This window comes from Scyliorhinus torazame, chromosome 1, assembly GCF_047496885.1.
Source record: "Scyliorhinus torazame isolate Kashiwa2021f chromosome 1, sScyTor2.1, whole genome shotgun sequence".
In the NCBI taxonomy this organism is placed as follows: domain Eukaryota; kingdom Metazoa; phylum Chordata; class Chondrichthyes; order Carcharhiniformes; family Scyliorhinidae; genus Scyliorhinus; species Scyliorhinus torazame.
In genome coordinates, this window is record NC_092707.1 from 284,514,748 (window position 1) to 284,542,621 (window position 27,874).

The 27,874-nt window shown below is 48.1% G+C and overlaps 1 protein-coding gene across 5 annotated transcripts in view; it reads right to left on the reverse strand.

The window, feature by feature from the left end:
* Nucleotides 1-27,874, reverse strand: part of LOC140421923 (homeobox protein Meis1) — a 268,763-nt gene that overhangs the window by 93,502 nt on the left and 147,387 nt on the right. For all 5 annotated transcript variants that reach the window (XM_072506919.1, XM_072506896.1, XM_072506904.1 and 2 more), the window contains one exon: nucleotides 18,468-18,544. In XM_072506919.1, coding sequence (XP_072363020.1) covers nucleotides 18,468-18,544 — 77 coding nt within the window. The remainder of the gene's footprint in view (nucleotides 1-18,467; nucleotides 18,545-27,874) is intronic.

The following is a 27,874-nucleotide window of genomic DNA, read 5'->3' on the forward strand; positions in this document are numbered from 1 at the left end:
ACTGCTTTCCCGATCTTCAATTCTCCACTGAGACTGATTTGTTTCACCTCAAAACAAACTGGCTACCTTTTCACTCCCCCACCGCTGACAAGATTGTTTTTCCTGCCGTTACCCTCTTGAAGCTTGACTCCTGCAATAATTGACATGCAGCAGCCAGACTCCAAAAGTGACGGCTTATCAAGAATGAGACGTGCACAAAGACCTTCAGCAGCCCACCCATCATACCCACCATAACCAAACTCCGCTGGCTTACCATAACCCAATAAATTGATTACAAGATCATCAGATCATAGAATTGTAGAGTGCAGAAGAAGGCCATTCAGTTCATAGAGTCTGGGCGTGAGTCTGGTTTCAGGCAAGTTTCTCGGCCACGGCTGAGCTCAGCTCACTCGTGCAAGAAGACTACTCGTGGATCGGGGGTGCCATTTTTAAAGGCAGCTCCGATCTTTCAACGCCCTTCGGCCACCCTACCGTGGCCTACCTTGGCCAGGGTGCCAGTGCCAAGGTGCCTGGGTGCAACCAGGACTGCCAGGGTATCACCTTCCCTGTCCTCGACCACCTAGGGGTCTCTAATGGCCTGCCCCCCCCCCCCCCCCTCCGGGTGCGTTACGACTGGTCCACGTTTGTGGAAACCAGTGCTGAAAGGCGCCCAGGCGAGGTATCCCAGGCATGGTCTAATGGCTCTTTTAAATATGCATAACTGGGGACTTCCGGGTGCGGCGATGACCAACTGAGTCGCACATTTCAGCAGCTCCCGGTGGAACGGACTTTTGGGCTCTTAATAAGAGCCCCAACGGCAATTTTAACGGCTAAAAGTACTGTGCGGTGAACCAGAAGGGAATCCCCCCGGATACGGATGAAAAAAGGAGAGGAAGGTGGCCGGATTGCGGTGGATCCTTTAGAGCAGCGGCAAGGAAGGCAAGCAAAAACCAAGATGGCGTCGGAAGGTGGCAGTTTAATATGGGGCCCTGAACAACACGAGTTTTTGAAACGCTGCGTGGAAGAACTCAAAAAGGAAATGAAGAAGGAGCTGTTGGCCCCGATATTACAGGCGATCGAAGGGCGAAAGGAGGAGCAAAAGACCCAGGAGCGGGAGCTTCGGGTCGTGAAGGCAAAGGCTGCCGAGAATGAGGACGACATACAGGGCCTGGTGGTGAAGACGGAGATGCACGAGGCACACCATAAACGATGTGTAGAAAGGCTGGAGGCGCTGGAGAAACAACGCGAGGAGGAACAACCTAAGGATTCTTGGTCTTCCTGAAGGTGCGGAGGGAGCGGACGTCGGGGCATATGTGAGCACGATGCTGCACTCGTTAATGGGAGCGGAGGCCCCGGCGGGTCCGCTGGAGGTGGAGGGAGCATACCGAGTGATGGCGCGAGGACCGAGAGCAGGAGAAAGTCCTAGAGCCATAGTGGTGAGATTCCTCTGTTTTAAGGATAGAGAGATGGTCCTTAGATGGGCAAAGTAAACTCGGAGCAGTAAGTGGGAGAACGCGGTGATCCGCGTATACCAAGACTGGAGTGCGGAGGTGGCGAGAAGGAGGGCGAGCTTAAATCGGGCCAAGGCGGTGCTTCACAAAAAGAAGATAAAATTCGGAATGCTGCAACCGGCAAGACTGTGGGTCACATATCAAGGGAGGCACCACTACTTCGAGACGGCGGATGAGGCGTGGACTTTTATCGTGGAAGAAAAATTGCAATGAGCGGGTTATTAAAAAAAAGAACGTTTGAAACAAAGTGGTGGGGCGAGTATGGGGGGGCGAAGAGGGGGTAAAAAGGGGGGAAAGAGGAGTTTTATGTTATTAATCCTGCGATGTGGTAACTTTTCTCTCTTCCACAGGAGGTGGTGGGGGGAGGAAAGGAGGTGGAGGAGATGGGGCGTTGGCCATTGGGGGCGGGGCCAAGGGGGAAGCGCGGGCTCGGTTCCCGCGCTACGATAATCATGGTGGGAATAGGGAAGCAGGAAGGAGGGGGCGTCGCACGGTGCGAGCCGAGGTCACGGGGGGAAGCCGAGGTCGGCCAGAGTTTGCTGACTTCTGGGAGCAACATGGGGGGTGTAACTACGCTAGTGGGGGATCTAGCGGGGGGGGTGGGGGGTGGGAGGGGGGAATTATTGGGCTGCTGCTGCGGGGGAGAGGGGGGAGCTGGCATGGGGTGGGATGGGCGGGGGGGCACCGCCTGGGGGGGACACAGCTGCATGGGAACCAGGTGAGGAGCTGGAAAAAGGGGATGGCTAATCGACAAGGGGGGGGGGGGTAAAAAGCCCCCCAACCCGGTTGATCATGTGGAACGTGAGAGGGCTGAACGGGCCGATAAAGATGGCACGGGTACTCGCACACCTTAAGAAACTTAAGGCAGACGTGGTTATGTTACAGGAAACACACTTGAAACTGATAGACCAGGTGAGACTACGCAAAGGTTGGGTGGGGCAGGTGTTCCATTCGGGGCTAGATGCGAAAAACAGGGGGGTGGCTATATTAGTGGGGAAGCGGGTAATGTTTGAGGCAAAGACTATAGTGGCGGATAGCAGGGGCAGATACGTGATGGTGAGTGGCAAACTACAGGGGGAGACGGTGGTTTTGGTAAACGTATATGCCCCGAACTGGGATGATGCCAATTTTATGAGGCGTATGCTAGGACGCATCCCGGACCTAGAGGTGGGAAAGTTGGTAATGGGGGGAGATTTCAATACGGTGTTGGAACCAGGGCTGGACAGGTCGAGTTCCAGGACTGGAAGGAGGCCGGCAGCAGCCAAGGTGCTTAAAGATTTTATGGAGCAGATGGGAGGAGTAGACCCGTGGAGATTTAGCAGACCTAGGAGTAAGGAGTTTTCGTTTTTCTCCTATGTCCACAAAGTCTATTCGCGAATAGACTTTTTTGTTTTGGGAAGGGCGTTGATCCCGAAGGTGAGGGGAACGGAGTATACGGCTATAGCCATTTCGGATCACGCTCCACATTGGGTGGACTTGGAGATAGGGGAGGAAACAGAAGGGCGCCCACCCTGGAGAATGGACATGGGACTAATGGCAGATGAGGGGGTATGTCTAAGGGTGAGGGGGTGCATTGAAAAGTACTTGGAACTCAATGATAATGGGGAGGTCCAGGTGGGAGTGGTCTGGGAGGCGCTAAAGGCAGTGGTTAGAGGCGAGCTGATATCAATAAGGGCACATAAAGGAAAGCAGGAGAGTAGGGAACGGGAGCGGTTGCTGCAAGAACTTCTGAGGGTGGACAGGCAATATGCGGAGGCACCGGAGGAGGGACTGTACAGGGAAAGGCAAAGGCTACACGTAGAATTTGACTTGCTGACAACGGGTACTGCAGAGGCACAGTGGAGGAAGGCACAGGGTGTACAATACGAATATGGGGAGAAGGCGAGCAGGTTGCTGGCCCACCAATTGAGGAAAAGGGGAGCAGCGAGAGAAATAGGGGGAGTGAGGGATGAGGAAGGAGAGATGGAGCGAGGAGCGGAGAGAGTGAATGGAGTGTTCAAGGCATTTTATAAAAAATTATACGAAGCTCAACCCCCGGATGGGAGGGAGAGAATGATGGGCTTTCTGGACCGGCTGGAATTTCCCAAGGTGGAGGAGCAGGAAAGGGTGGGACTGGGAGCACAGATTGAAATAGAGGAAGTAGTGAAAGGAATTAGGAGCATGCAGGCGGGGAAGGCTCCGGGACCGGATGGATTCCCAGTTGAATTTTACAGGAAATATGTGGACTTGCTCGCCCCGCTACTGATGAGGACCTTTAATGAGGCAAAGGAAAGGGGACAGCTGCCCCCGACTATGTCTGAGGCAACGATATCGCTTCTCCTAAAGAAGGAAAAGGACCCGCTGCAATGCGGGTCCTATAGACCTATTTCCCTCCTAAATGTAGACGCTAAGATTCTGGCCAAGGTAATGGCAATGAGGATAGAGGATTGTGTCCCGAGGGTAGTCCATGAGGACCAAACTGGGTTTGTGAAGGGGAGACAGCTGAATACGAATATACGGAGGCTGCTAGGGGTAATGATGATGCCCCCACCAGAGGGGGAAGCGGAGATAGTGGTGGCGATGGATGCCGAGAAAGCATTTGATAGAGTGGAGTGGGATTATCTGTGGGAGGTGCTGAGGAGATTTGGTTTTGGAGATGAGTATGTTGGATGGGTGCAGCTGTTGTATAGGGCCCCAGTGGCGAGTGTGGTCATGAATGGACGGGGATCTGCATACTTTCGGCTCCATAGAGGGACAAGGCAGGGATGCCCTCTGTCCCCATTATTGTTTGCACTGGCGATTGAGCCCCTGGCAATAGCATTGAGGGGTTCCAAGAAGTGGAGGGGAGTACTTAGAGGAGGAGAAGAACACCGGGTATCTCTGTATGCGGATGATTTGTTGTTATATGTAGCGGACCCAGCGGAGGGGATGCCAGAGATAATGCGGACACTTCGGGAGTTTGGAGAATTCTCAGGATATAAACTGAACATGGGGAAAAGTGAGTTGTTTGTGGTGCATCCAGGGGAGCAGAGCAGAGAAATAGAGGACTTTCCGCTGAGGAAGGTAACAAGGGACTTTCGTTACTTGGGGATCCAGATAGCCAAGAATTGGGGTACATTGCATAGGTTAAATTTCACGCGATTGGTGGAACAAATGGAGGAGGACTTCAAGAGATGGGACATGGTATCCCTGTCACTGGCAGGGAGGGTGCAGGCGGTTAAAATGGTAGTCCTCCCGAGATTCCTCTTTGTGTTTCAGTGCCTCCCGGTGGCGATCACGAAGGCTTTTTTCAAAAGGATCGAAAAGAGTATCATGAGTTTTGTGTGGGCCGGGAAGACCCCGAGAGTGAGGAAGGGATTCTTACAGCGTAGTAGGGATCGGGGGGGGCTGGCACTACCGAGCCTAAGTGAGTACTACTGGGCCGCCAATATCTCAATGGTGAGTAAGTGGATGGGAGAAGAGGAGGGAGCGGCGTGGAAGAGATTGGAGAGGGCGTCCTGTAGGGGGACTAGCCTACAAGCTATGGTGACGGCCCCATTGCCGTTCTCACCGAAGAAATACACCACAAGCCCGGTGGTGGTGGCGACTTTGAAAATTTGGGGACAGTGGAGACGGCATAGGGGAAAGACGGGAGCCTTGGTGGGGTCCCCGATAAGAAATAACCATAGGTTTGCCCCGGGGAGAATGGATGGGGGTTTGGAATATGGCAAAGAGCAGGAGTAACGCAACTGTTTGTGGATGGGAAGTTCGCAAGTCTGGGAGCGCTGACCGAGAAATATGGGTTGCCTCAAGGGAATGCATTCCGGTATATGCAACTGAGGGCTTTTGCGAGGCAACATGTGAGGGAATTCCCGCAGCTCCCGACGCATGAGGTGCAGGACAGAGTGATCTCAAAGTAATGGGTGGGGGACGGTAAGGTGTCAGATATATATAGGGAAATGAGGGACGAGGGGGAGATTATGGTAGATGAGCTGAAAGGGAAATGGGAAGAAGAACTGGGGGAGGAGATTGAGGAGGGGCTGTGGGCGGATGCCCTAAGTAGGGTAAACTCATCGTCCTCGTGTGACAGGCTAAGCCTGATTCAATTTAAGGTATTACACAGGGTGCATATGACTGGAGCACGGCTCAGTAAATTTTTTGGGGTAGAGGATAGGTGTGCGAGATGCTCGAGAAGCCCAGCGAATCACACCCACATGTTCTGGTCATGTCCGGCACTACAGGGGTTCTGGGTGGGGGTGACAAAGGTGCTTTCGAAAGTAGTGGGGGTCCAGGTCGAACCAAGCTGGGGGGTTGGCTATATTTGGGGTTGTACAAGAGCCGGGAGTGCAGGAGGCGAGAGAGGCCGATGTTTTGGCCTTTGCGTCCCTAGTAGCCCGGCGCAGGATACTGTTGATGTGGAAGGAAGCCAAGCCCCCGGGGGTGGGGACCTGGATAGATGACATGGCAGGGTTTATAAAGCTGGAACGGATTAAGTTTGTCCTAAGGGGATCGGCTCAAGGGTTCACCAGGCGGTGGCAACCGTTCGTCGAATACCTCACAGAGAGATAGAGGGAATGGAAAAGAAGAAGACAGCAGCAGCAGCCCAGGGGGGGGGAGGGGGGGGGGGGGGGAGGAACCAGAAGGAATCTCAGGGTTGTTAATATATATGTATAATATGTATAGGTCGTTGCTATAAATAATTGTATATTGGACTGTTAAATCATATTTTTGGAGAGTGTTTATCTGAGACAAGGCAGTTGCCATTTACTTTTAGTTTTCATTTTTGTTATATATTATTTATTCTTTGTTTATAAAACAGGTCATTGTTATTTATACTGTTATATTATTGTGTAAAGGATACACAATGTACTGTGATGGTTGACCAAAAATTTTAAAAAATATTTAAAAAAATAAATAAATATGCATAACTGGATCAGGCCATTGAGGGCCAGATCCAGATAGCAAAGTCTCGCGAGGTTCAGCTGAAGCTCACGAGATGCCCTGAACATTGCGAATCCCGTCAGAGCACTCTCGCGACATTCAACCGCCTCATCGCGACACCAAGCCAGGCACGACGAGGCTGGTAATGAAAATGAAATGAAAATCGCTTACTGTCACAAGTAGGCTTCAAATGAAGTTACTGTGAAAAGTCCCTAGTCGCCATATTCCGGCACCTGTTTGGGGAGGCTGTTACGGGAATCGAACCGTGCTGCTGGCCTGCCTTGGTCTGCTTTCAAAGCCAGCGATTTAGCCCTGTGCTAAACAGCCCCTATTCACGCCCTGTGCATTGGCTCTTTTAGCGATAAATCCAATTAATTTCTCTCCCCAGCTCTTACCCCATATTCATGCAATAGTTGCTTCAAGCATTTATTTAATTCCCTTTTGAAGGCCACTACTGTATTGAATTTCTATCTAAGACCCTATCTGGTGGTGCGTTCCAAATCCTAACCACTTGTTGGCATAAAAAATATTTTCCTCATGTCTCTCTTGTCAACCACCTTCAAATCTGATTGTCAACGTTTCAGCCATTGGAAACAGTGGGCTGCATCTCTGATGCACCAGCCGCGTGTTTCTCAGCGGTGCACCGTTTGCTGGTGGCATGATCCTATCTTCTCGCTGCTTGTCAATGGGATTTCCCATTGAAACCACACCATGCCTCTGGGAAACCGATGGGCGGGGATGTGCTCCGGCGGCAAAAGTGAATTGCAATAGCCGGAGAATTCCGGCCAGCTTCTCTTTATTTAGTAAATCCATCAAGATGTTAAACACTTTTATCAAATCTCCTTCTAACCTTCTCTGTTCGAAGGAGAAAGTACTTCAGCTTCTCCAGTCTATCCTTGTAACTGTAAAGATCGCATCCTTGAAACCATTCTAGTAAATCTCTTCTGCATCCTCTCTGATGCCTTCATTTCCTTCCTGAATTGTGGTGCCCAGAATTGTACACAATGCTCCAGATGGGGCTGGATTTATAAAGGTTTAGTATAACTTCCTGACTTTTGTACTCCGTGCCCGTTTATAAAGCTCAGGATCATCATCCTGCTTTACAAATCACCCCTACCTGTGATCTACGCTAAGTCACCATAAGTACCTGCCATCCTTTGCTCCCTCTAGTTCATTATTAGTAGCTGTTCTTCGAGCCACCCAGCTTCACCTCTGTAGCTCCAGTAATAATCGTTTTGCCTCGTTATTCCCCCATTTGGTTTGAAAATTCTCCCCCAACAGCCTTCACCTTAACCAAACCATTTTTTCTTGCCCCAATGTTTGTATCCCTTTTCTGCCCAGACTGATGTCCAATGTTTTGTCCCTCCGGCCCTGTAAAGTGCTATGAGAAATGGTTTTCTGACTGGAAGTTACTCTAGAAAACTAACATGCCACCTTCCGTTGATCTTTTGTGATGTACTTAACCAAAATAGCATAAATGATTCTTGATAGAAATTGCTTATTCTAAACCTGATGCAATAATGTATTATTGTTTACTTCTGTGAGCAAAAGTTCAATTAACCTTGCACCATCTAAAAGCACATTAAAGAGGAGAATGGAAATAAATGCATCCTGAACTGTGACCAGTTCGGACCCTGTCTGGACATTTCCCATCTCTCTTTTGCAAGAGTGGGCACTCTCCTTCCCCCTAAAACCCATTTGTTGTGCACAGTATAAACAGCCAGTGTTCTACAAGACGAGCATTTATGTTAGTATTTGTATTTCATGTATTCCCGCATGCTGTGCCTCTGCCAATAATTTATGACTGATCTGTGCCCAACCTGCCCTTCAGCACTTTTATTTAATCTCTGCAACACAGATTTACAGCAACTTGTCATTAATAATTCGAAAATGTGCATGTGCCTTAACAAATTTCACAACATAATATGTGGTAATGCATTTTGGGCAATTGCACAGAGAATTTTTACCAATGTTCTCCAACACACTGACAATTATCTCAAGTGTTCATTTCCTTCCTTTTATTGACTTTTTAAAAATGTACTCCGCCTAGAAAACCTCAGAAGAAGCCTCCAAGTAAGTATTCCTTCCCACAGTTTCGAAATAGATAAGGTGAAAGTTGTACTTTCAAGTTCTGGATGGTCAGATTATACTGGTGAAAGATACTCTCCGACATAGATACATAGAATACTTACAGTGCAGAAGAAGGCCATTCGGTCCATCCAAGTCTACTCCGAACCCCTGAAGGCGTACTCTGCCTAAGCCCAATCCCCCACCCTATCCCCATAATCCCACATAATCTTTGAACACTACACAGCAATTTAGCATGGCCAATCTACCTAACCTGTACACCTTTTACACAAATGCTATGTTGTCAGCTAGTTTCACAAACATGCATATGAGCATCCGAATTAGGAGCAGGTACAGGCTATTTAATGGCCCCTTGAGCCTGCTCCGCCATTTGCCTCGACCATGGCTAATCTGATTGTGGTCTCTACTTCCCTGTCTACCCACTCTACCCTTGTCAATCAAGACTCTATCGAACTCAGCCTTGAACATGCGCAATGACCCAGCCTCCACTGCTCTCTGGGGAAAAGAATCTCACAGACTGACCACCCTCTGAGAGATAGACTTTCTTCTCTTCTCTGTCGTAAGTGGAGACCCCCTAATTTTAAACTGTGCCCCTTGTTGCAGTCTCTCCCATAAGGAGAAATACCCAGTCAGCATCCAACCTATCTGGTCCTCTTAGCATTAGATATGTTTTAGTCAAGGCACCTCTCATTCTTCTAGACTCCAATGAATACAGCCCCAACCCATTCCAGGAATCCGATTTGTGACAGAATTATCACAGCGAGGAGAATAATCGAAGCAGTCAATTACTCTAAAAGTTAACGGGAACATGGCTCCTCACTCAGGGTCAGCTGATTTTCATAAAACAGAAAAGAGAAACAGGTCTTTGATGACATATTATAAATGTAACAATTATACTTAGGTAAACGCGATGAAACAACATAGTTTCCTGTGAAATGTAACAGTAAATTGGTAGCTAGATTAAACACTTTTTTAATCTACAAAAGATAAGTTCAAAACAGAACTTAAAATGGTGTGACTCCTTCCCTTTAAATATAACCATATACTCCCTACGTTAATGAACATTCAAGGACACAAATACGTGTGCAGTCGAGACACTCTGGCCTCCCCCGTGGCGTGTTTCTCGGTGGCGGGAGGCAGCCCGCCATTGGCCAGTGGTGAATCCACCCAACGCCACTGGGAAACCTGTGGCGGGGTCACGCCGTTAGCACGATCAGAAGATCCCGCTGGCATGAACAGCCAGAAGATCTTGCCCGGTTAGATTTTCCAGGAAGGAGTTATATCACTTGGATCTTTCCAATGCCTCTGTGTAGGATTCAAGGTATTAGTTGTAACCAGAATGTTGCTGCATTTATTAGAATTCAGTCTGCTAATGTACCCCTGCCTCCAGTTTGGAAACTGTGGCCTGACAATATGTGTTCTGCTTGGACGATACATGCATTCAAACTGCAGTGGCCTGCAAAGAACCATGTGCAATCCTTCCCTATAGGCTGTGTGCAAAGTGCTATCCCATTATCCCCTACTGCTCCCCCCACCCCCTAGACAGTTAGAGAAATCGATTGTGCAGGGTTGCTGTTAGGTCAGAGAAATTGATAACCCTCACAAGCTCCAGTCATGTTAGTCGGCCTGTGTCTACCAGATAGTGCGCTTTGTAAATTAAACTTCTAAAGGCAAATATATTGTAAGTAGCTAGTTATCTCTCTGGTACTGAAATTGAACAATGCCAGGATTATGGTGACAGAAATTACATTTTCTGTAATGGGGTTTAATAAGATCACAAATCTCTCCTCTGGGCTTGCTCCCTCCCTTGTTAAGTGAACAGGGTTTGGTAACGCAGGCGATATCAACACGGAAGCCCAATTTAATCACTAAAATGGATTATGGTTGTAATCATAGCTGTAAAATATTAATCTTTGACACTTATTTGAAAGAACAAATATTTTTTATCTGCTAACTGGCAACCTCCAGAACATTGTGAACCAGTTCTTGCTATTTTCTGCTTTTACACATCAAAGAGAGTAGAATTTCCTACTACAAACATCCATCTAAAATATTTAGACAATTAATTAGATACAGTTAGTTTTAATGGCTATTGAATTTCGATCTCCAGCAGAATGTCATTGCTGCAACTATATGAAGTCTGATTTACAGTGTGCTGACATACAGCAACAAATCATGCCTTGTTACAAGGTTTTATCGCATGGCTCTACATTTTGAACTGAAAAGGGTTTGCTTTATCTGTTGGAGATGATTGGAAAAAATACGCCATTTTAAAGGATTGAACAGATGGCAGTCAACAGACTAAGTAACGACTGTAGCAAACACCTAATGTTAATCTGAAGTTAATGCAACCCGAACAACTCACATGGTACCAGAGCTGAGTTACATGGACAAGTTGGAGAGGTGTGGGTCATCAAACGCCCCCCCGATGTACTACACGCTTTCTGTTTCCATAAATACAAGTTCTTTACTTTTCTTCCTTCAAAGCGGCATCACATTTTCTTTCAATCGTCCTCCAAAACGAAGACAAGTTCCGCTCAATGATTCATTCCTCATAACCGGACTGTAGCTATAATGCCTCTTCCATATTGATACTTCATCAACTTCATCCACACAGGAATGTCAGTGTAACTCAGCAGACAGGTTCCAATCAGATTCCTAAATATGTTAAAGCTAACCTGGCATGTTACCACCTGGAGGACATAACTTCACATGCTTTCTTTGCCCTTGGCTCTTAGCTCGTTTCAAATTGGGTTTTCAAATTCAGAGTTGCACCCCCCAGTCACTCGATAAAGGGAGCATTGTTTTGTTTTAACAAGAAACGAGTTCTGCCAGTCAACTTGGTACAAACATTAAAACCATAACCATCACCCCGTGTTTGCGTGGCTTTCGCCCCCACAACCCACAAAGATATGCACGGTAGGTAGATTGGCCATGCTAAATTGCCCCTTTATTGGAAAAAATGAATTGGGTACTCTAAATTTAAAAAAAACATAGCCATCACAGTGCAGTTCTGGGTGTGTGCGTGGCATAACCCCCTAGACTGACAGGTGTTGAACCCCAGCTACAGCTAACCTCAGATGGCCTTCCACACTGTGCTTCATAATCTAGTGTAATTGCAACCTAAATAGGCCAGTGCAGAATAGCTCATTCACTGTGTCAAACACAGTGCCTCTACTCCATACATCCTGGAGGCGATTTGATGTTATTGACGACTTCCTGCACTCACAATTTTGGGATGACTAATCTATAATTTCCAGGTTCTTTTCTATTCTTCATGTCAGAACATCTTTTACATCCCATGTCAGTCATTTTCCAGGTCTTTCAGGTTGAAAATCACTGCCAAATTCTGGGCACTGTTTTGGGGATTTGATGTAAGATTGCCCAACTCACGTCAGTTTGAAATCATTAGAGAAAAGTGTGAATGGCCAAGTTCCAAATGAGAAAGAGCAGTGTTCTAATTCCTCCTAATCCCTTACTCCTGCTGTGCGTAATTTATTTAATACACTTATCATTCTATTTCCACTAAGTTAAACTTAATATCAATAATCTGGAATACTGGTATCATGAAGTAATAGAGCACGGAAGAAGGTAATTTGGCCCACCATCACTGTTCTGGCTTTTTGAAAGAGCTGTCCAATTAATCCCATCCACTCTTTTTTTTCCAGAGCCCTGAACAAATTTCTCCTTCAACTATTTGTCCAATTTCCTTTTAAATGTTGTTACTGAAACTACTTCCCTGTCAGGAAGTGCCTTATCGATCACAACTCATTCAATAAAAAAGTTTTCATTTTACCCGGAGTTCTTTTGCCAAACAGCTTTGTGCCCTTTGATTACTGAATCTCCTTCTTAATCTGTCGAAATCAAGTCTTCCACAATCTTGAACACCTCTGCCAAGTCTCCCTTTAACCTTCCCTAGTCTGTCTCTGCGTTGACTGAAGAAAAGTTATTCAGCATAATCCCGCTTTCTCGTTGCAACTGTAAGGAATCAAAATATATCGGGTCCAATTTTAACATGACTCACTATGTGTGTGTGGGAGGGGAGAGAGGGTGGGGGGGAAGAGGGGCGTCGGGATGGGGGGTGGTGAGGGGTGGTGAGAACACACAGGACCAAGTGAAATGCTGGTACTATAACCTGTCCAGTTATTGTCATTTTACCCCCCCCCCCCCGCCGTTAGGCAGCTGTTGGGATTGGTCCTAATACTGGTTTTTATACCGCACCCGATTGTACTCTCTATTAAAGTCAACAAATAATATTGGGTGAGTGTAAAACCGAAGTTCCACCTGATGCTGTGCGCTTTCCAATTGGCAAGTTACGATATAATTGTCCACTTTAAATCCATAATTCATCATATGACGGGAACAAAGATGGGTGGCATGGTGGCGCAGTGGTTAGCACTGCAGCCTCACGGGTTCGATCCCGGCCCCGGGTCACTGTCCGTGTGGAGTTTGCACATTCTCCCCCTGTCTGCGTTGGTCTCACCCCCACAACCCAAAGATGTTCAGGGTAGGTGGATTGGCCACACTAAATCACCCCTTAAGTGGAAAAAATGCATTGGGTACTCTAAATTGATTAAAAAAAAAAAAATAACTGGCACAAAGATAACTTAAAAGATATGGTGGAAATGGAATTAATGGCAAGGTTATTTTTTGCACTATAAAGTTGTGGTATTATAGGTATTACGGTACCTGAGAGGCTGAAGTACCATTGGTAGAACCTATATGCTTGCTATTGGCTAGAGAGTATAATAGCTCTGCCCTGATAGGCGGGGTATAAGAACCTGTGCCGTCCCAGCAGCCCTCATTCTGTACCTGAGCTGCTGGGGAAAACATCTAGCTTATTAAAGCCTTCAGTTGTACTACAACCTCGTTTTAGTGGTCATTGATCGTGCATCAATTTAATAAGCTAGATATTAAGAAGAAAGGCTGGAACTCCGAATCAAACCGGAGTGTCTGCAACTTAGCCCCCACGCGGCAAACTCAGCGGCGATCTTTAAGCACTGGCTGGCGTGTTTTAAAGGGTATCTTGAGACGGCAGAAAACGCACCCATGGGAGAGCAGAAACTGCACGTCCTGCACTCAAGGGTGAGCCCGGAAATCTACACCCTCATTGAGGAAGTGGAAGACTTTGATGCAGCAATCGAGCTGCTAAAAGGACACTATATTCGCCCGGTAAACCAGGTCTATGCCCGGCATCTGCTTGCAACAAGATGGCAAACCCCTGGGGAATCGTTGGAAGAATTCTGCCGCGCACTCCTGGTGCTGGGCAGAAGCTGCGGCTGCCCGTAAGTTTCGGCGAGGTAACACACGGAACTCTTAGTCGGGGGCGCTTTTGTGGCAGGTATGCTTTCATTTCAAATCCGCCAGCGCCTGTTAGAGAAGGACACCCTGGGTCTTAGGGAGGCACGGGCCCTTGCGGGGTCCCTGGACGTGGCCTCCAGGAACGCCCGCGCCTACATTTCCGACCGCGAGGCAGCGTGGAACCCCACAGCAGCCGACCCAGAGACTTCTCCCCTTCCCACGGAGGCCTGCGCTGCAACGCGGCCTGCCTCGAGGGGCCCCGCTGCTACTTTTGCGGGCAGGCCAAGCACCGCCGCCAGCGCTGCCATTCACCTGCAGAAGTTGCGGCAAAAAGGGCCATTTCGTGGGGAAAAGTCAGGCCCGAGCGGTGGCCGCGGTCTCCAGCGGCGAATCCGGACCGCCACCACAAGCGTCTCCACGGGCCCCGTGTGGCCAGCGGTCGCTGCCACCCCCATATCCCAGAGCCATGTGCGGACCCCGGGTGCAGCCATCTTGTTCCACGGACGCCACGCTTGAGGGATGGGCGCCGCCATTTTGTGCACCCCCGGCCATGTGCGACCAATGGGAGACGCCATCTTGGATGGGCCCCCAGGACCCCAGCTCGGCCGACCACACTCTGCCTGGACAGAATTCTCAACTACTGCGATTGGCCTCGGTGACTCTGGATCAATCTCGACCTTGAACACTCTCAACCACTACGACGACCGTTTTTATCAATGGGCACCAGACGTCCTGCTTAATTGACTCTGGGAGCACGGAGAGCTTCATACACCCCGACACGGTAAGGCACTGTTCCCTCCTCATCCACCCTGTTAATCAAAAGATCTCACTGGCCTCCGGTTCCCACTCAGTGGGGATAAAGGGGTTTTGTTTAGCAAACCTCACAGTCCAGGGAAGGGAGTTCAAAAATTTCCATCTCTACGTCCTTCCCCACCTCTGCACGGCTACACTCCTGGGTTTAGACTTCCAGTGTAACCTTCAAAGTCTGACCTTCCAATTCGGCGGCCCTATACCCCCCCTTACTGTCTGCGGCCTCGCAGCCCTTAAGGTCGACCCGCCTTCCCTGTTTGCAAACCTCACTCCGGATTGCAAACCCGTCGCCACCAGGAGCAGACGCAACAGTGCCCAGGACCGGATCTTTATTAGGTCAGAGGTCAAGAGGCTACTGAGGGAAGGGGTCATTGAAGCCAGTAACAGTCCCTGGAGAGCTCAAGTAGTGGTGGTAAAGACTGGGGAGAAGCATAAGATGGTCATCGACTACAGTCAGACCATCAACAGGTTTATGCAGCTGGACGCGTACCCCCTCCCCCGCATATCCAACCTGGTAAACAGGATCGCGCACGATAAGGTGTTCTCCACGGTGGATCTCAAGTCCGCCTACCACCAGCTCCCCATCCGCACTAGTGACCGCAAATACACTGCCTTCGAGGCAGACGGGCGGCTCTATCACTTCTTAAGGGTTCCCTTTGGTGTCACTAACGGGGTCTCGGTCTTCCAGCACGAGACAGACCGAATGGTTGACCGGTACGGTTTATGGGCAACATTCCCGTATCTCGATAATGTCACCATCTGCGGCCACGACCAGCAGGACCATGACACCAACCTCTGAAAATGTCTCCAGACCGCTAAAATCCTTAACCTAACATACAATAAGGATAAATGTGTGTTTAGCACCGACCGTCTCGCCATTCTCGACTACGGAGTGCAAAATTGAGTTATAGGCCCCGACCCTGAACGCATGCGCCCCCTTATGGATTTCCCCCTCCCTCACTGCTCTAAGGCCCTAAAACGCTGCCTAGGGTTTTTTAGCTACTACGCCCAGTAGGTCCCCAACTACGTGGACAAGACCCGTCCCCTGATCCAATCCACAGTTTTTCCCCTGTCGAAAGAGGCCCGCCAGGCCTTCAGCCGTATCAAAGCAGACATTGCTAAGGCCACGATGCACGCCATCGACGAGTCCCTCCCCTTCCAGGTCGAGAGCGACGTGTCCGACGTAGCTCTGGCGGCCACCCTCAACCAAGCGGGCAGACCCGTGGCCTTCTTCTCCCGTACCCTCCATGCTTCCGAAATCCGCCACTCCTCAGTCGAAAAGGAGGCCCAGGCCATAGTAGAAGCTGTGCGACATTGGAGGCATTACCTGGCCGGCAGGAGATTCACTCTCCTCACGGACCAACGGTCGGTGGCTTTCATGTTCGATAATGCACAGCGGGGCAAGATAAAAAACGACAAGATCTTGCGGTGGAGGATCGAACTCTCCACCTACAACTACGAGATCTTGTATCGTCCCAGGAAGCTAAATGAGCCTCCTGAAGCCCTGTCCCGCAGCACATGTGCCACCGCACAAGTGGACCTCCTCCGAGCCCTCCACGAGGACCTCTGCCACCCAGGGGTCACTCGTTTTTTCCATTTTGCCAAGACCCGCAACCTGCCCTACTCATCGAGGAGGTCAGGACAGCCACCAGGGACTGCCAAATCTGCGCGGAGTGCAAACCGCACTTCTACCGGCCAGAGAGAGCGCACCAGATAAAGGCTTCCCGTCCCTTTGAACGCCTCAGCATGGACTTCAAAGGCCCCCTCCCCTCTACCGACCACAACACGTACTTCCTGAATGTGATTGACGAGTACTCCCGGTTCCCATTCGCCATCCCCTGCCCCGACATGACCGCCTCCACCGTCATCAAGGCCCTCCATAGCATCTTTGCACTGTTCGGGTTCCCCACTTGCATACACAGTGATAGGGGGTCCTCCTTTATGAGCGACAAACTGCGTCAATTCCTGCTCAGCAAGGGCATCGCCTCGAGCAGGACGACCAGTTACAACCCCCGGGGTAACGGACAGGTAGAGAGGGAGAACAGAACGGTCTGGAAGACTGTCCTACTGGCCCTATGGTCCAAGAACCTCCCAGTCTCCCGCTGGCAAGAAGTTCTCCCGGATGCCCTCCACTCCATCTGGTCACTACTTTGTACAACCACCAATCAGACACCTCACGAACGTCTCCTTGTCTTCCCTAGGAAGTCCTCCGGGACCTCGCTCCCGACCTGGCTGGCAACAACCGGACCCATCCTGCTCCGAAAACATGTGTGGGTGCACAAGTCGGACCCGTTGGTCAAGAGGGTCCACCTGCTCCATGCTAACCCCCAGTACGCCTACGTGGCGTACCCCGATGGCTGACAAGATATGGTCTCCCTACGGGACCTGGCACCCGCTGGAACTCCACGCACATTCCAGCCACCAGTCCCACCCTCCACTGAACCGCAGCACCTTACAGGAGGATCAGTCCTTCCGCCGCCCCTGCCTAGGGCCCCCCACCCACCGACGCCCCCCCACAGGCGCTCCCTCCCCAGGTCAGCATTTTTCCCCACCAGCGCCGTCTAGGGATGCCGAAGCTGCCATGGAGATTGAAGCCACGCTCCCGGAGTCACAGACGCCCGAGCCTCCACCGGAGTCGCCACCGAGGCTCCGACGATCACAGAGGACAACCAGGGCCCCCGATCGACTGATTGCTTCATTTTAACCGTAATCTGTAAATATAAAACACCGAATGTACATAGCTATCAGAATTGTAAATAGTTACTAAACACTGTACGGAGGCATTACGGTACCCCCATAACTAATTATACCATGTTGTCATGTTTTGTAGTTGCTGGCCACCACTCCCGCCGGACCTTTTTTAACAGGGGGTGAATGTGGTATTATAGGTATTACGGTACCTGAGAGGCTAAAGTACCAATGGTAGAACCTATATGCTTGCTATTGGCTGGCGAGTATAATAGCTCCGCCCTGATAGGCGGGGTATAAGAACTTGTGCCGTCCCAGCAGCCCTCATTCTGTACCGGAGCTGCTGGGGGAAACATCTAGCTTATTAAAGCCTTCAGTTGGACTACAACCTCGCTTTAGTGGTCATTGATCGTGCATCAAAAGTGTTCTCCCACTTCTTTCTAATATAAGTTAATTCAACTGCTGCAACTGCTAAACCTTGTTAAACCGACACTTATAAAGTGTGACTGCAACACTTCAAATTTAAAGAGCCCATCGCATTTTAGTTTCTTTTAGATCCAGTGGCAAAGAGCTGAGAAGGAGGTCTATCTTTTTGTTATATTTTTGTTTGCATATCTCTGTTCCAAGGCAGTGTTGATGACATCATTTAGGAATTGGCCAGAAGCATCAGGGAGCTGAACTAACAAAGAGCTGAAATGACAAGAACACTAAAGCACTCTGGGTTAATGACCGTATCTACTGAAGGTAATTCCGTATCCTCACACATCTCAAGCTCAGCGCCAGAGACTGCTCCAAGCTATTTCCCTGATGATGCCTTTGCCAATCAGTATTTGAGCAGAATGATATATCTGGACAGTAATTCTATTGACCAACAATAGAAAAAAAAGTTGATAACACATTACCATTATTTGCCATTTTCCCAGCAGGAAGCCTCAGCCTAATTATTTCATTATAGATGTCTTTATAAAAATCTACTTCAATTCAACTTACGCACACATATTCAGAGGACAATAAAATCAAAGCATAAAATCAGAATAGTCACTGGATTATCTACAGGGAACACCTTTCCTCTTGAACTGTTCCAAGGGAGCACAAGGAGCAGAAAGGTGTGTTGTCTTCGAGCAGATCATTAGCTGTAATTTGCCAGAGGCTGTGGTGTTGTCTGTATGTAAACAAAATCAAACTACCTACCAGTTGTTCACTTGTAAAATTGTAAGCCCTGTATCCTGCGCCAGCTGTTTCTTCTGTTCTTCTGATGGATAAGGGTGCTGAAAGATGCCGAACCAAAGGGGCACAGTTAGGATAAGGCAAGCAGGTAAAAGAACTTAAAAGCACTGTGAAAATGTACCAAGTTGGAATATGTTCATTAATTAACGTTAGTAAGCTGAGGTACCGTAGTCTCCTAAGCATTAGTGGGATCTGAAATCATCTAATTAATGGGAAACCAATTATAAAGTTAACTGAAGTGTAGAAACAGCTATATTAATTAAGATGCTGGCTGTACCTGCTCACTCAAGTTTATTAGAGAACTAGACAGGCAATTTCACAGAAGACCATAAAAATTAATTAGTATCTGCTACCCATTTATCCTTCGGGTATGTGCTATTATAAAATTCAATTTTTTAATAAAACAACAACCTGGGAATCTCAGGTCCATTAATTGGAATTTTCTGATGACGCCATTCCAAAAGTTGGCAAATAATAACAAAATGGATCCTAATGCTATATAACAGAACCAAGGCAGATGACCAGAAACTGAACTGGACACAGCATATGAATACTGTGGCTACAGGAGCAGGTCAGAGACTAGGAATCCTGCAGCGAATAACTCACCTCCTGACTCCCAAAGCCTATCGACCACCTGCAAGGCACAGGTCAGGAGCGTGATGGAATACTCTCCATTTGCCTGGATGAGTGCACTCAGGAAGCTCAACACCATCCAAGATAAAGCAGTCTGCTTGATTGGCACCCTGTCCACCACCTTAAATATTCACTCCATCCATCTCCAGTGCACAGTGGCCACAGTATATACCGTCTGTAAGATGTACTGCAGCAACTCATCTAGATTTCTTTGACAGCACCTCTACCTTTGGAAGCAGATACATGGCTGCCTCCCCAAGCCACACATCATCCTGACTTGGAACTATATTGCCATTCATTCAGTGTCACTGGGTTAAAATCCTGGAACTCCCTCCCTAACAGCAGTGTGGGTGTGCCTACACGACATGGACTGCAGCGGTTCAGGAAGGGGGCTCACCACCACCTTCCTGAGGGCAATTAGGGATGTGCAATAACAGCTGGACTTGTCAGCAATGCTCACATCATATGAATGATTAACGAATGGCTTTGAATACTGCCTAATGCCATGCTGACAATTGGTTGTCATCAGAGTTAGTCACCTGGAAAGAATTGTATTTCATTCAAGGTGGGGAAAATTCTCTGCACTGTTCTATTATAAATCTAAAGAAAAAACAATAATGTTTTCTGTCTTCCTTCAGTAGGGGAATAAAAAGTAGTTCTTCAATAAAAACACATTAAATTCTCAATTCCCTAAAACAACATTCAAAAAAGCATTCCTGCTGTGCGTTTCTTACTTTGGCTTGAATAATTGATGACGTGATCTTTTTCATAGTTTCCCGAATTGGAGAACATAACATAGCTACCACATTGCACCTCCAGCCTGAAAATGGCAGGTGTAGAATGCATTGTAAATGCCAGACCAAAGTTATACTGTCAGCTGCACATTGCTGGTAGTGAGTTCACCAAGGCAGTGTATGGGGTGTATGTCTTTGGACATGCATCAATAACTGCTCCTTCCCTGATCAATTCTTTATCTTTTGAAAATGTGAACATGGGGCGTCATTCTCCGACCCCCCGCCGGGTTGGAGAATCGCCGGGGGCTGCCGTGAATCCCGCCCCCGCCGGTTGCCGAAGTCTCCGGTACCGGATATTTGGCGGGGGCGGGAATCGAGCCGCGCCGGTTGGCGGGCCCCCCCGCTCGATTCTCCGGCCCGGATGAGCCGAAGTCCCGCCGATAAATTGCCTGTCCCGCCGGCGTGGATTAAACCACCTTTTGAACGGCGGGACAAGGCGGCGTTGGCGGGCTCCGGGGTCCTGGGGGGGTGCGCGGGGCGATCTGGCCCCGGGGGGTGCCCCCACGGTGGCCTGGCCCGCGATCGGGGCCCACCGATCCGCGGGCGGGCCTGTGCCGTGGGGGCACTCTTTCCCTTCCGCCTCCGCCACGGTCTCCACCATGGCAGAGGCAGAAGAGACTCCCTCCACTGTGCATGCGTGGGAAACTGTCAGCGGCCGCTGACACTCCCGCGCATGCGCCGCCCGCGAGTGTCATTTCCGCGCCAGCTGGCGGGGCAACAAAGGCCGTTTTCGCCAGCTGGCGGGGCAGAAATTCCTCCGGCGTCGGCCTAGCCCCTCAATGTTGAGGCTCGGCCCCCAAAGATGCGGTGCATTCCGCACCTTTGGGGCGGCGCGCTGCCCGTCTGATTGGCGCCGTTTTGGGCGCCAGTCGGCGGACATCGCGCCGTTTCGGGAGAATTTCGCCCAAGAAGTCCATGCAAAAAAATTCTGCTCAATGGGCTACAGGGAAACTGTTCAAAAACAGTTTTGCACTGGGCTCAAGTCATACTGCGCTCTGTGCACTAGGAGTTGGAGCACCACTCCAACTCATCCATCATAATACCTAAACTTCCATTGATGTCGAGTGGAAATGGGCAGGTTACTGCAGCTTTAGGAGACAATGTATGCAATGTTATTAATCATGGAATTATCATGAGTAAAACACAGACTTATTTTGTTTTACCTTGCAAAACATTCACTACTTATCATGCCTTTCAGTTACTTGCAAATGCCACAAAGATACGAATATTAGACCTGCACTGTTGCTAAATTTCAAAGCTGGCGGCTCTCCCACATTCTACCCTCTGTAAACTTGAGGTCATCCAAAACTCTGCTGCCCGTGTCTTAACTTGCACTCATCACCTCCATGCTCGCTGATCTACATTGGCTCCCGTTAGACAAAGCCTCAATTTTAAAATTCTCATTCTTGTTTATTAAATTGCTTCATGGCTTCACCCCCTCCCTATCTCCAACAGCCACACAACCCTCCAAGATTTCCACAGTCCTCTAATTCTGGTCTCTTGAGCATCCATGATTTTAATCAATCCATCATTGGTACCCATGTCTTCATCTGCCTGGGCCCTAAGCTCTGGAATTCCCTCACTAAATCTCTCCTCCTTCCTTTTAAGTACTCTTTAAAATCTATCTATTGACCAAGCTTTTGTTAGCTGCCTTAGTATCACCTCATGTGGCTCCATATCAAATTTTGCTTAAGAGCACTCTTGTGAAAGAAGAGAATCGTGAGTCTCTGGAATTCCCTTCCTCAAAAGGCAGTGGAAACAGAGTCTTTGAATGATGTTAAGGCAAATCTAGATGTATTCTTGATTGACAAGGGGGTAAAGGATTGTTGGGGATAGGTGGGAGGTTACAATCAGATCAGGCATGAATATTGACTAGCAGTGCGGGCTCGAGGGCCTGAGTGGCCTACTTCTAACTTCTATATTTGTATGCATACAAGATTTTGTTGTTCAGTCAAATGGCAGGTAGGTTAGTGAATTCTTTATACTTCACCCATCTGAACTGCTCACTCAGCAACAGGATACTGGAAATCCAAAGTTCAGAAACACCAATTGTTCGGAATTTATTTGGGTAGACCCACCAACTCGCCATTTGACTGCTTGGTTGATGCAACAAATTGAGAAAGCATTGGCTCACTGCTACAGTGGCTGTGTGGTGTGGAAAAATGTAGCACGCGGTTACAAAGCCGCTTGATTTCCCTCTCTGTCGATCTCTTGCTCGTCAGTCCATTTCTCCATATCTCTCTCTCGGTTTCTGTTGGTCTTGCTCCCTCGTTCTCTCTTTATCAGTCTATTTCTCCTTCTCTCTCTCTGTCTCTTGATTTTCTTCCGTGGCTATTTATCTGGGTCTCTCTCGTTCCGTTTCCCTGGCCTCTCCTTTTGAAGCCATGCTTTTGAGCAAACCCAAGCATTCTCAGGGTGTAGTTTGTTTATTTTTAAACCCTCACCATGACATCTTAGAAAAGTTTAGGAAAATGTCAGGGTGATAAGCTAACAGAATTGGAAAAGGTGGAAAGCATAAAGAAACTAGATAAGGGTGCCTCAGTGAAAACATTGCGTGAGATGTATGGTGTGGGTGTCTCAATTGTTTATGGCATCAATGAGCAGCTTGAAAACATGGCAGATAGAGCATTTGGAGAAGTTAAACAATGTTTATGACTGCTTTATAATGTTTTACCATTCTTTCATGTTTCAGGTAAATACTTTTATCTATGGTGTTCATCGGCAGCAACCCGGTGGCACAGTGGGTTAGCCCTGCTGCCTCACGGCGCTGAGGTCCCAGGTTCGATCCCGACTCTGGGTCACTGTCCGTGTGAAGTTTGCACATTCTCCCCGTGTTTGCGTGGGTCTCACCCCCACAACCCAAAGATGTGCAGGGTAGGTGAATTGGCCATGCTAAATCGCCCCTTAATTGGAAAAAATGACTTGTGTACTGTAAAAAAAAAAAATTTTAATCTATGGTGTTCATATTTGTGGTTAGGCACTCTTATATCATTCTAATATCCCGAAATGACTTGATCCCATGCATTCTGGACTGGAGAGGCTACAGTGTGTAATAGATTTTGTCCTGTTTGAAAAAGTTAACTTTACAACACTAAAGCAAAATGCTGGTGGTTAAAGGCCTGTCAATGATGTTAGTAGTATATGAAACAATTTAAAGTCATGAGAATCACACAGAGTACTGGAATAACATTACAGAATACAAATTTGAGCCACAGATCGGTGGTAGTTTTATTTTGCTATTCCACAGACTTGAGCACTGAAAGACGTGCTATTAGGTGAATTGGAAATTCTCCCTCTGTGTACCCAAACAGGCGATCGTTTTACGTAACAACTCCATTGAGGTTCTGTTTTTTGCTATTTGCCAATTTGAATCTTGCTCTTCATGTTTTCTTTTTCAGTTCATTATTCCGCCATTCATGCTCACTTTAGACAAATCCCCCCCCCCCCCCCCTCCCCCCCCTCACAGCACGGAGTGCTTTTTGTCAGCGGAGGCGGCTTGCTATTGGCCACCAGTGGGGCTTTCCGATCCCTCTGATGTCCACGGTGTTTAGTGTTGTTTACCGATCATGCTGCTGGGGAACCCACCATCAGCGGGACCGGAAAATCCCATCGGCGGAATGGGCCAATAAATTCATCCCTTTGTTTCTTTACTACAACCATTATAACTCACTTTGCCTTTCATTCCAAGACATCTTTATCATTTAATGCTGCCAGACTTGCTGAGCATTTCCAGCACTTACTGTTGTTAAAGGAGTACCACCTGGCAGTGCCAGGATACCAGATTGGAGTGCCATCAGCAGTGCCAGGGTGCCACCCTGCCCAGACACCAGACACCCAGGGGCCTCCGATCGTCTGGGAGGCCCCCTCCCCCGCCCGCAAGTGCCGGTACTCCTGATCCCGTTTGTGGGAACCAGTACTAATTGGCGCCCAGCTGGAATCTCCTCAGCGAGGCCGGTAGGTCCTGGAAGCCAGTTGAATCTGGCGAAGGCAGAGTTAGGTGAGTTTTTAAAATCTCTTAACTCTGCGAGACTGGATCCAGTGGGCGGGATGATCTTGTGAGATATTGCGACCATCGGGAACCCGGGAGAGGGCTCTCGCGGGATCTACTGGCCACGTCCTGTCCCGATTCCGGCGGGACGCTGCTGGCAAATTGCGCCCATCATAGAATCAGATGAAAAATTCTGTGTTTATCACTTCCCCCCTTAACATACAAATCAAATAATAACTCTATCCGTTGCACGTCTCGTTATCGCCAGGCTCTGAAAAACTGCAGTATAAAGAAAATCTAGCATACTTTCTTAAGCTTTCTAGTTTCTTTAGCAAATGGTTAGATATGACAACTAATTCCAGCACTGTTTTTCCACATTTCCATTACCTCATGTAACTACAGATTGCAGGATTCTGAGAGTTTCCTGTTACTTGTAAGATTAACATTGTGTTTATTGCAACTCCATCAGGGTCTTTTCCAAGAAAGCTGAAGCGTACAAAATAGAACATTTTATATGTACCAAAGATTCCCTTCATAATCATTTTGAATTCTGGTCTAAATCGGCCAGATTGTAGGATCATCTTCTGAGTTCAAGAAAACCTCTTGTTTACGCTTTCTACAATTGTTGTTAAAGGATTCCAGATCAACACAGTAAACCATTTTATAGTGCCAACTGGCAAACTGAGTCTTCACTACACAGCTAAGCAGTCACCCCTTGCTGTGTTAGCAGAAACTGCCCTGTGGTCCAACACTGTAAAACCTATTACACTGCGAACATTATCACCATAATAGCAACATTAAAATTAAACTCTGTGTTGCGCCCAATTTGAACCGGTGCCTTAACAGTCCCAGCTATTTGACTTTACTAATTCCTGATTCATCCTTTGTAGCTCTCAAAGATGATTCTGAAGTAATCATTGTATCTCAAAAAGATGTGACTCAAACCTTTAATGTTCGAGCAGGTGACGTTATTTCTAAAGATATCTTTGGAGTCTGAGAACCTCTCAACGTCTTTCACGAAAACAACAGTTTTAAAAAAAAATCTTCAAAGTAGTACGATAAGCAGTTAATTATGGGCAGTTATGATCCATACCCATTCAATGGAACATTGAAAAAAATTGACAGGCCAAATCATAAATAGTCCTCTGCCCAAAATCTGCCTCTTTGTCTGTTCCAAAACTAATTTGCTGCCTCTCTTTCTCAAAAATAGATAAAACCTCCTTGTTTATTATTTGATAATTGTTCTCAAATCTGTTACTTGTCATGTGATTTGCTTTTTAGATAATTGCTATAAACCGAGTCTAATATGATGTGCTAAATCTTAATTGATACATTGCCTCCAGCTATTGGGTTTCAAGAATTCTGTCTCTGGTCTGAAATGGAAAGTTTTTGGTGGTTCCTTTCAAAAAGGCAGGATTGGTCGACAGTTAGAATTAAATTAAATGACAGAATAACATGCCCACACTAAAAATAACAACAAAAATGTCGGGAGACATCAATATGTGGGACTTCAAGCTCTCAAGATCAGCCGATTTCTTGTTTAATGTGGGGCCTGATGCCTGCCAGTATGACTTGTGGGATTTAGAAATGAATAATAATTCCTCCAATCACATGAAAACCATGACTTCACATAGTTACCCACTCCCCCCAAAGCAAAATAACAAAGAGAAAAGGAATACACATTTTAAAAATAAATTGATGCAGTATTAAAAGGACTCTGAAAGCGAAACTCTTGTCAAATTAGAAGAAGTGAATGACTTACTGTCCTTGATAGAAACCCATGACTTCACAATCAACCAACTTGCCACAGGCCAGGCTACTATACAAACATTCCATTTAATGTTGCCTTCCACCCACAAGCAGAGCAAATCCTGTACCATAGACCCAGGCAGACATCACATCATCATCCGGAGATAAGCAAAAGGACAGATTTCAAAGCTGCCAGTGTCGTTAGACAACAGGAGAATTCATTCTTAAATACGGAAGGTGAGGGCAGCACAGTGGCGTAATGGTTAGCCCTGCTGCCTCAAGGCGCCGAGGTCACAGGTTCGATCCCGGCCCTGGGTCACTGACCGTGTGGAGTTTGCACATTCTTCCCGTGCTTGCGTGGGTTTCACCCCTACAACCTAAAGATGTGCAGGGTAGGTGGATTGGCCACGCTAAATTACCCCTTCTTAATTCTAATTGCTTAATTCTAAAAAGTGAATTGGGTACTCTAAATTTATAAAAGAAATACGGAAGGTAGCTATCTCTTTAAACTCCTGCATTGTGGATCCAATGCATCGACTGACCTTTGAGCTTGACGCTTTATCCCCTTGCTCTTCCCACAGTCCCCAGCATGCAACCATTATTATCTAAATATTTGGCGAAAGATATTTGTAGTCAAATATAGTTTAATCATCAGGGTCAACTCATTCGGTCCAGGTGCATTTCGCATTGTACAATGTATTATGATCTGGATCTCTAATTTGCCATGCACATTTGTTTCAAACCACTATCCCTTAAAAGCTTAATTATTTGCAAACAATCAATTTGAATGGAAATTTGAGAATGGATATGCCATAGGCCGCTGGGAAAGCTGCAACACATTAGGAGTGCAAACAAAATTAACTTCAGATCTTACAATACAAATTAACGATTAGAGCAATGTAGAGATGGTGTTGTAATGTTGTGGCCCTGTAGGGAGTGCTTTCTATTTGATCTGCTTTAACACCTCAAGGTCCAGTGAAGAGCCATCAGGCAGCAACTACAGAGAAAAAGCCCCTGGGCGGAATTCTACCCCCCCCCCACGCCAGGTGGGTGAATCGCCCGGGTGCCGCGCGAGTCCCACCACGCCGTCCCAACGCCCGCACGCGATTCTCCCACCCCCCAAAACCGGCGCGGCGCAAATCACGGCTGGCCGCTCGGAGAAACGCCGCTTGCCGTTGGTAATGGGCGAGCGACGATTCTCCGGCCCGAATGAGCCGAGCGGCCTGCCCAACACGACAGGTTCCCGCCAGCGCCATCCACACCTGGTTGCTGCCGGCGGGAACAGCGCAGGAACGCTGGGGGGGGGGGGGGGGGCGGCCTGTGGGGGGGCGAGGGGGGTTCCTGCACCGGGGGGGGGGCTCAAAAGGGGTCTGGCCCGCGATCGGTGCCCACCGATCGGCGGGCCGGCCTCTCTGAAGGAGGACCTCCTTTCCTCCGCTGTCCCTCAAATCGATCCGCCATCTTCTTGCGGGGCGGCCGCAGGGAGGACGGCAACCGCGCATGCGCGGGTTGGCGCCAGCCAATCCGCGCATGCGTGGATGACGTATTTACGCGCCGCCGCTTTTACATGGCGCCAAGGCCCGGTGCGCGTAAATGACGCGGCGCCGGTCCTAGCCTCCCGGGAACAGGAGAATAGGGGGCTGGGAACGGCCTCCAACGCCGGAGTGGAACACTCCGGTTTTCACTCCGGCGTCGGGACTTAGTCTCCCGATGGGAGAATTGCGCCCCCTGTGTTACCTTTGCAGAATCAATCCACTCATTACTGGTGCGTCCCAATTAAACTGACCAACTTGGTTGCTTAATCAAGAGTCCTCCTTGCTCACCAAGGTGGGAAAATAACACATAAGAACAAAAGTAAAGTAAGGCACGTGTTTAACAAATCACATTGAGTGGGTGTGTGTTATTGGTGTAAAATTGATACATGCTTCAATGAAACTCATGTTAAAACACACATTTAGGGAAGTTTTGGGAGGGAATTCCAGAGTTTAGAGTCCTCGCAGCCGAAGGGACGATTGCCAATTGTGGAAATTCCAGTGTCATACAGCAGGAGTATCACACTGTCAGAGGTGCTGTCTTTTGGATGAGGCATTAAACATGTCTTTCCTCGGGTGCATGTACAAGTTCCCATTGCATTATTTTTGAGAAGAGCAGGGGAGTTTTCATTTGTGTTCTGAGCTCAAATTTATCTCTCAGTCAGCATCAGAACA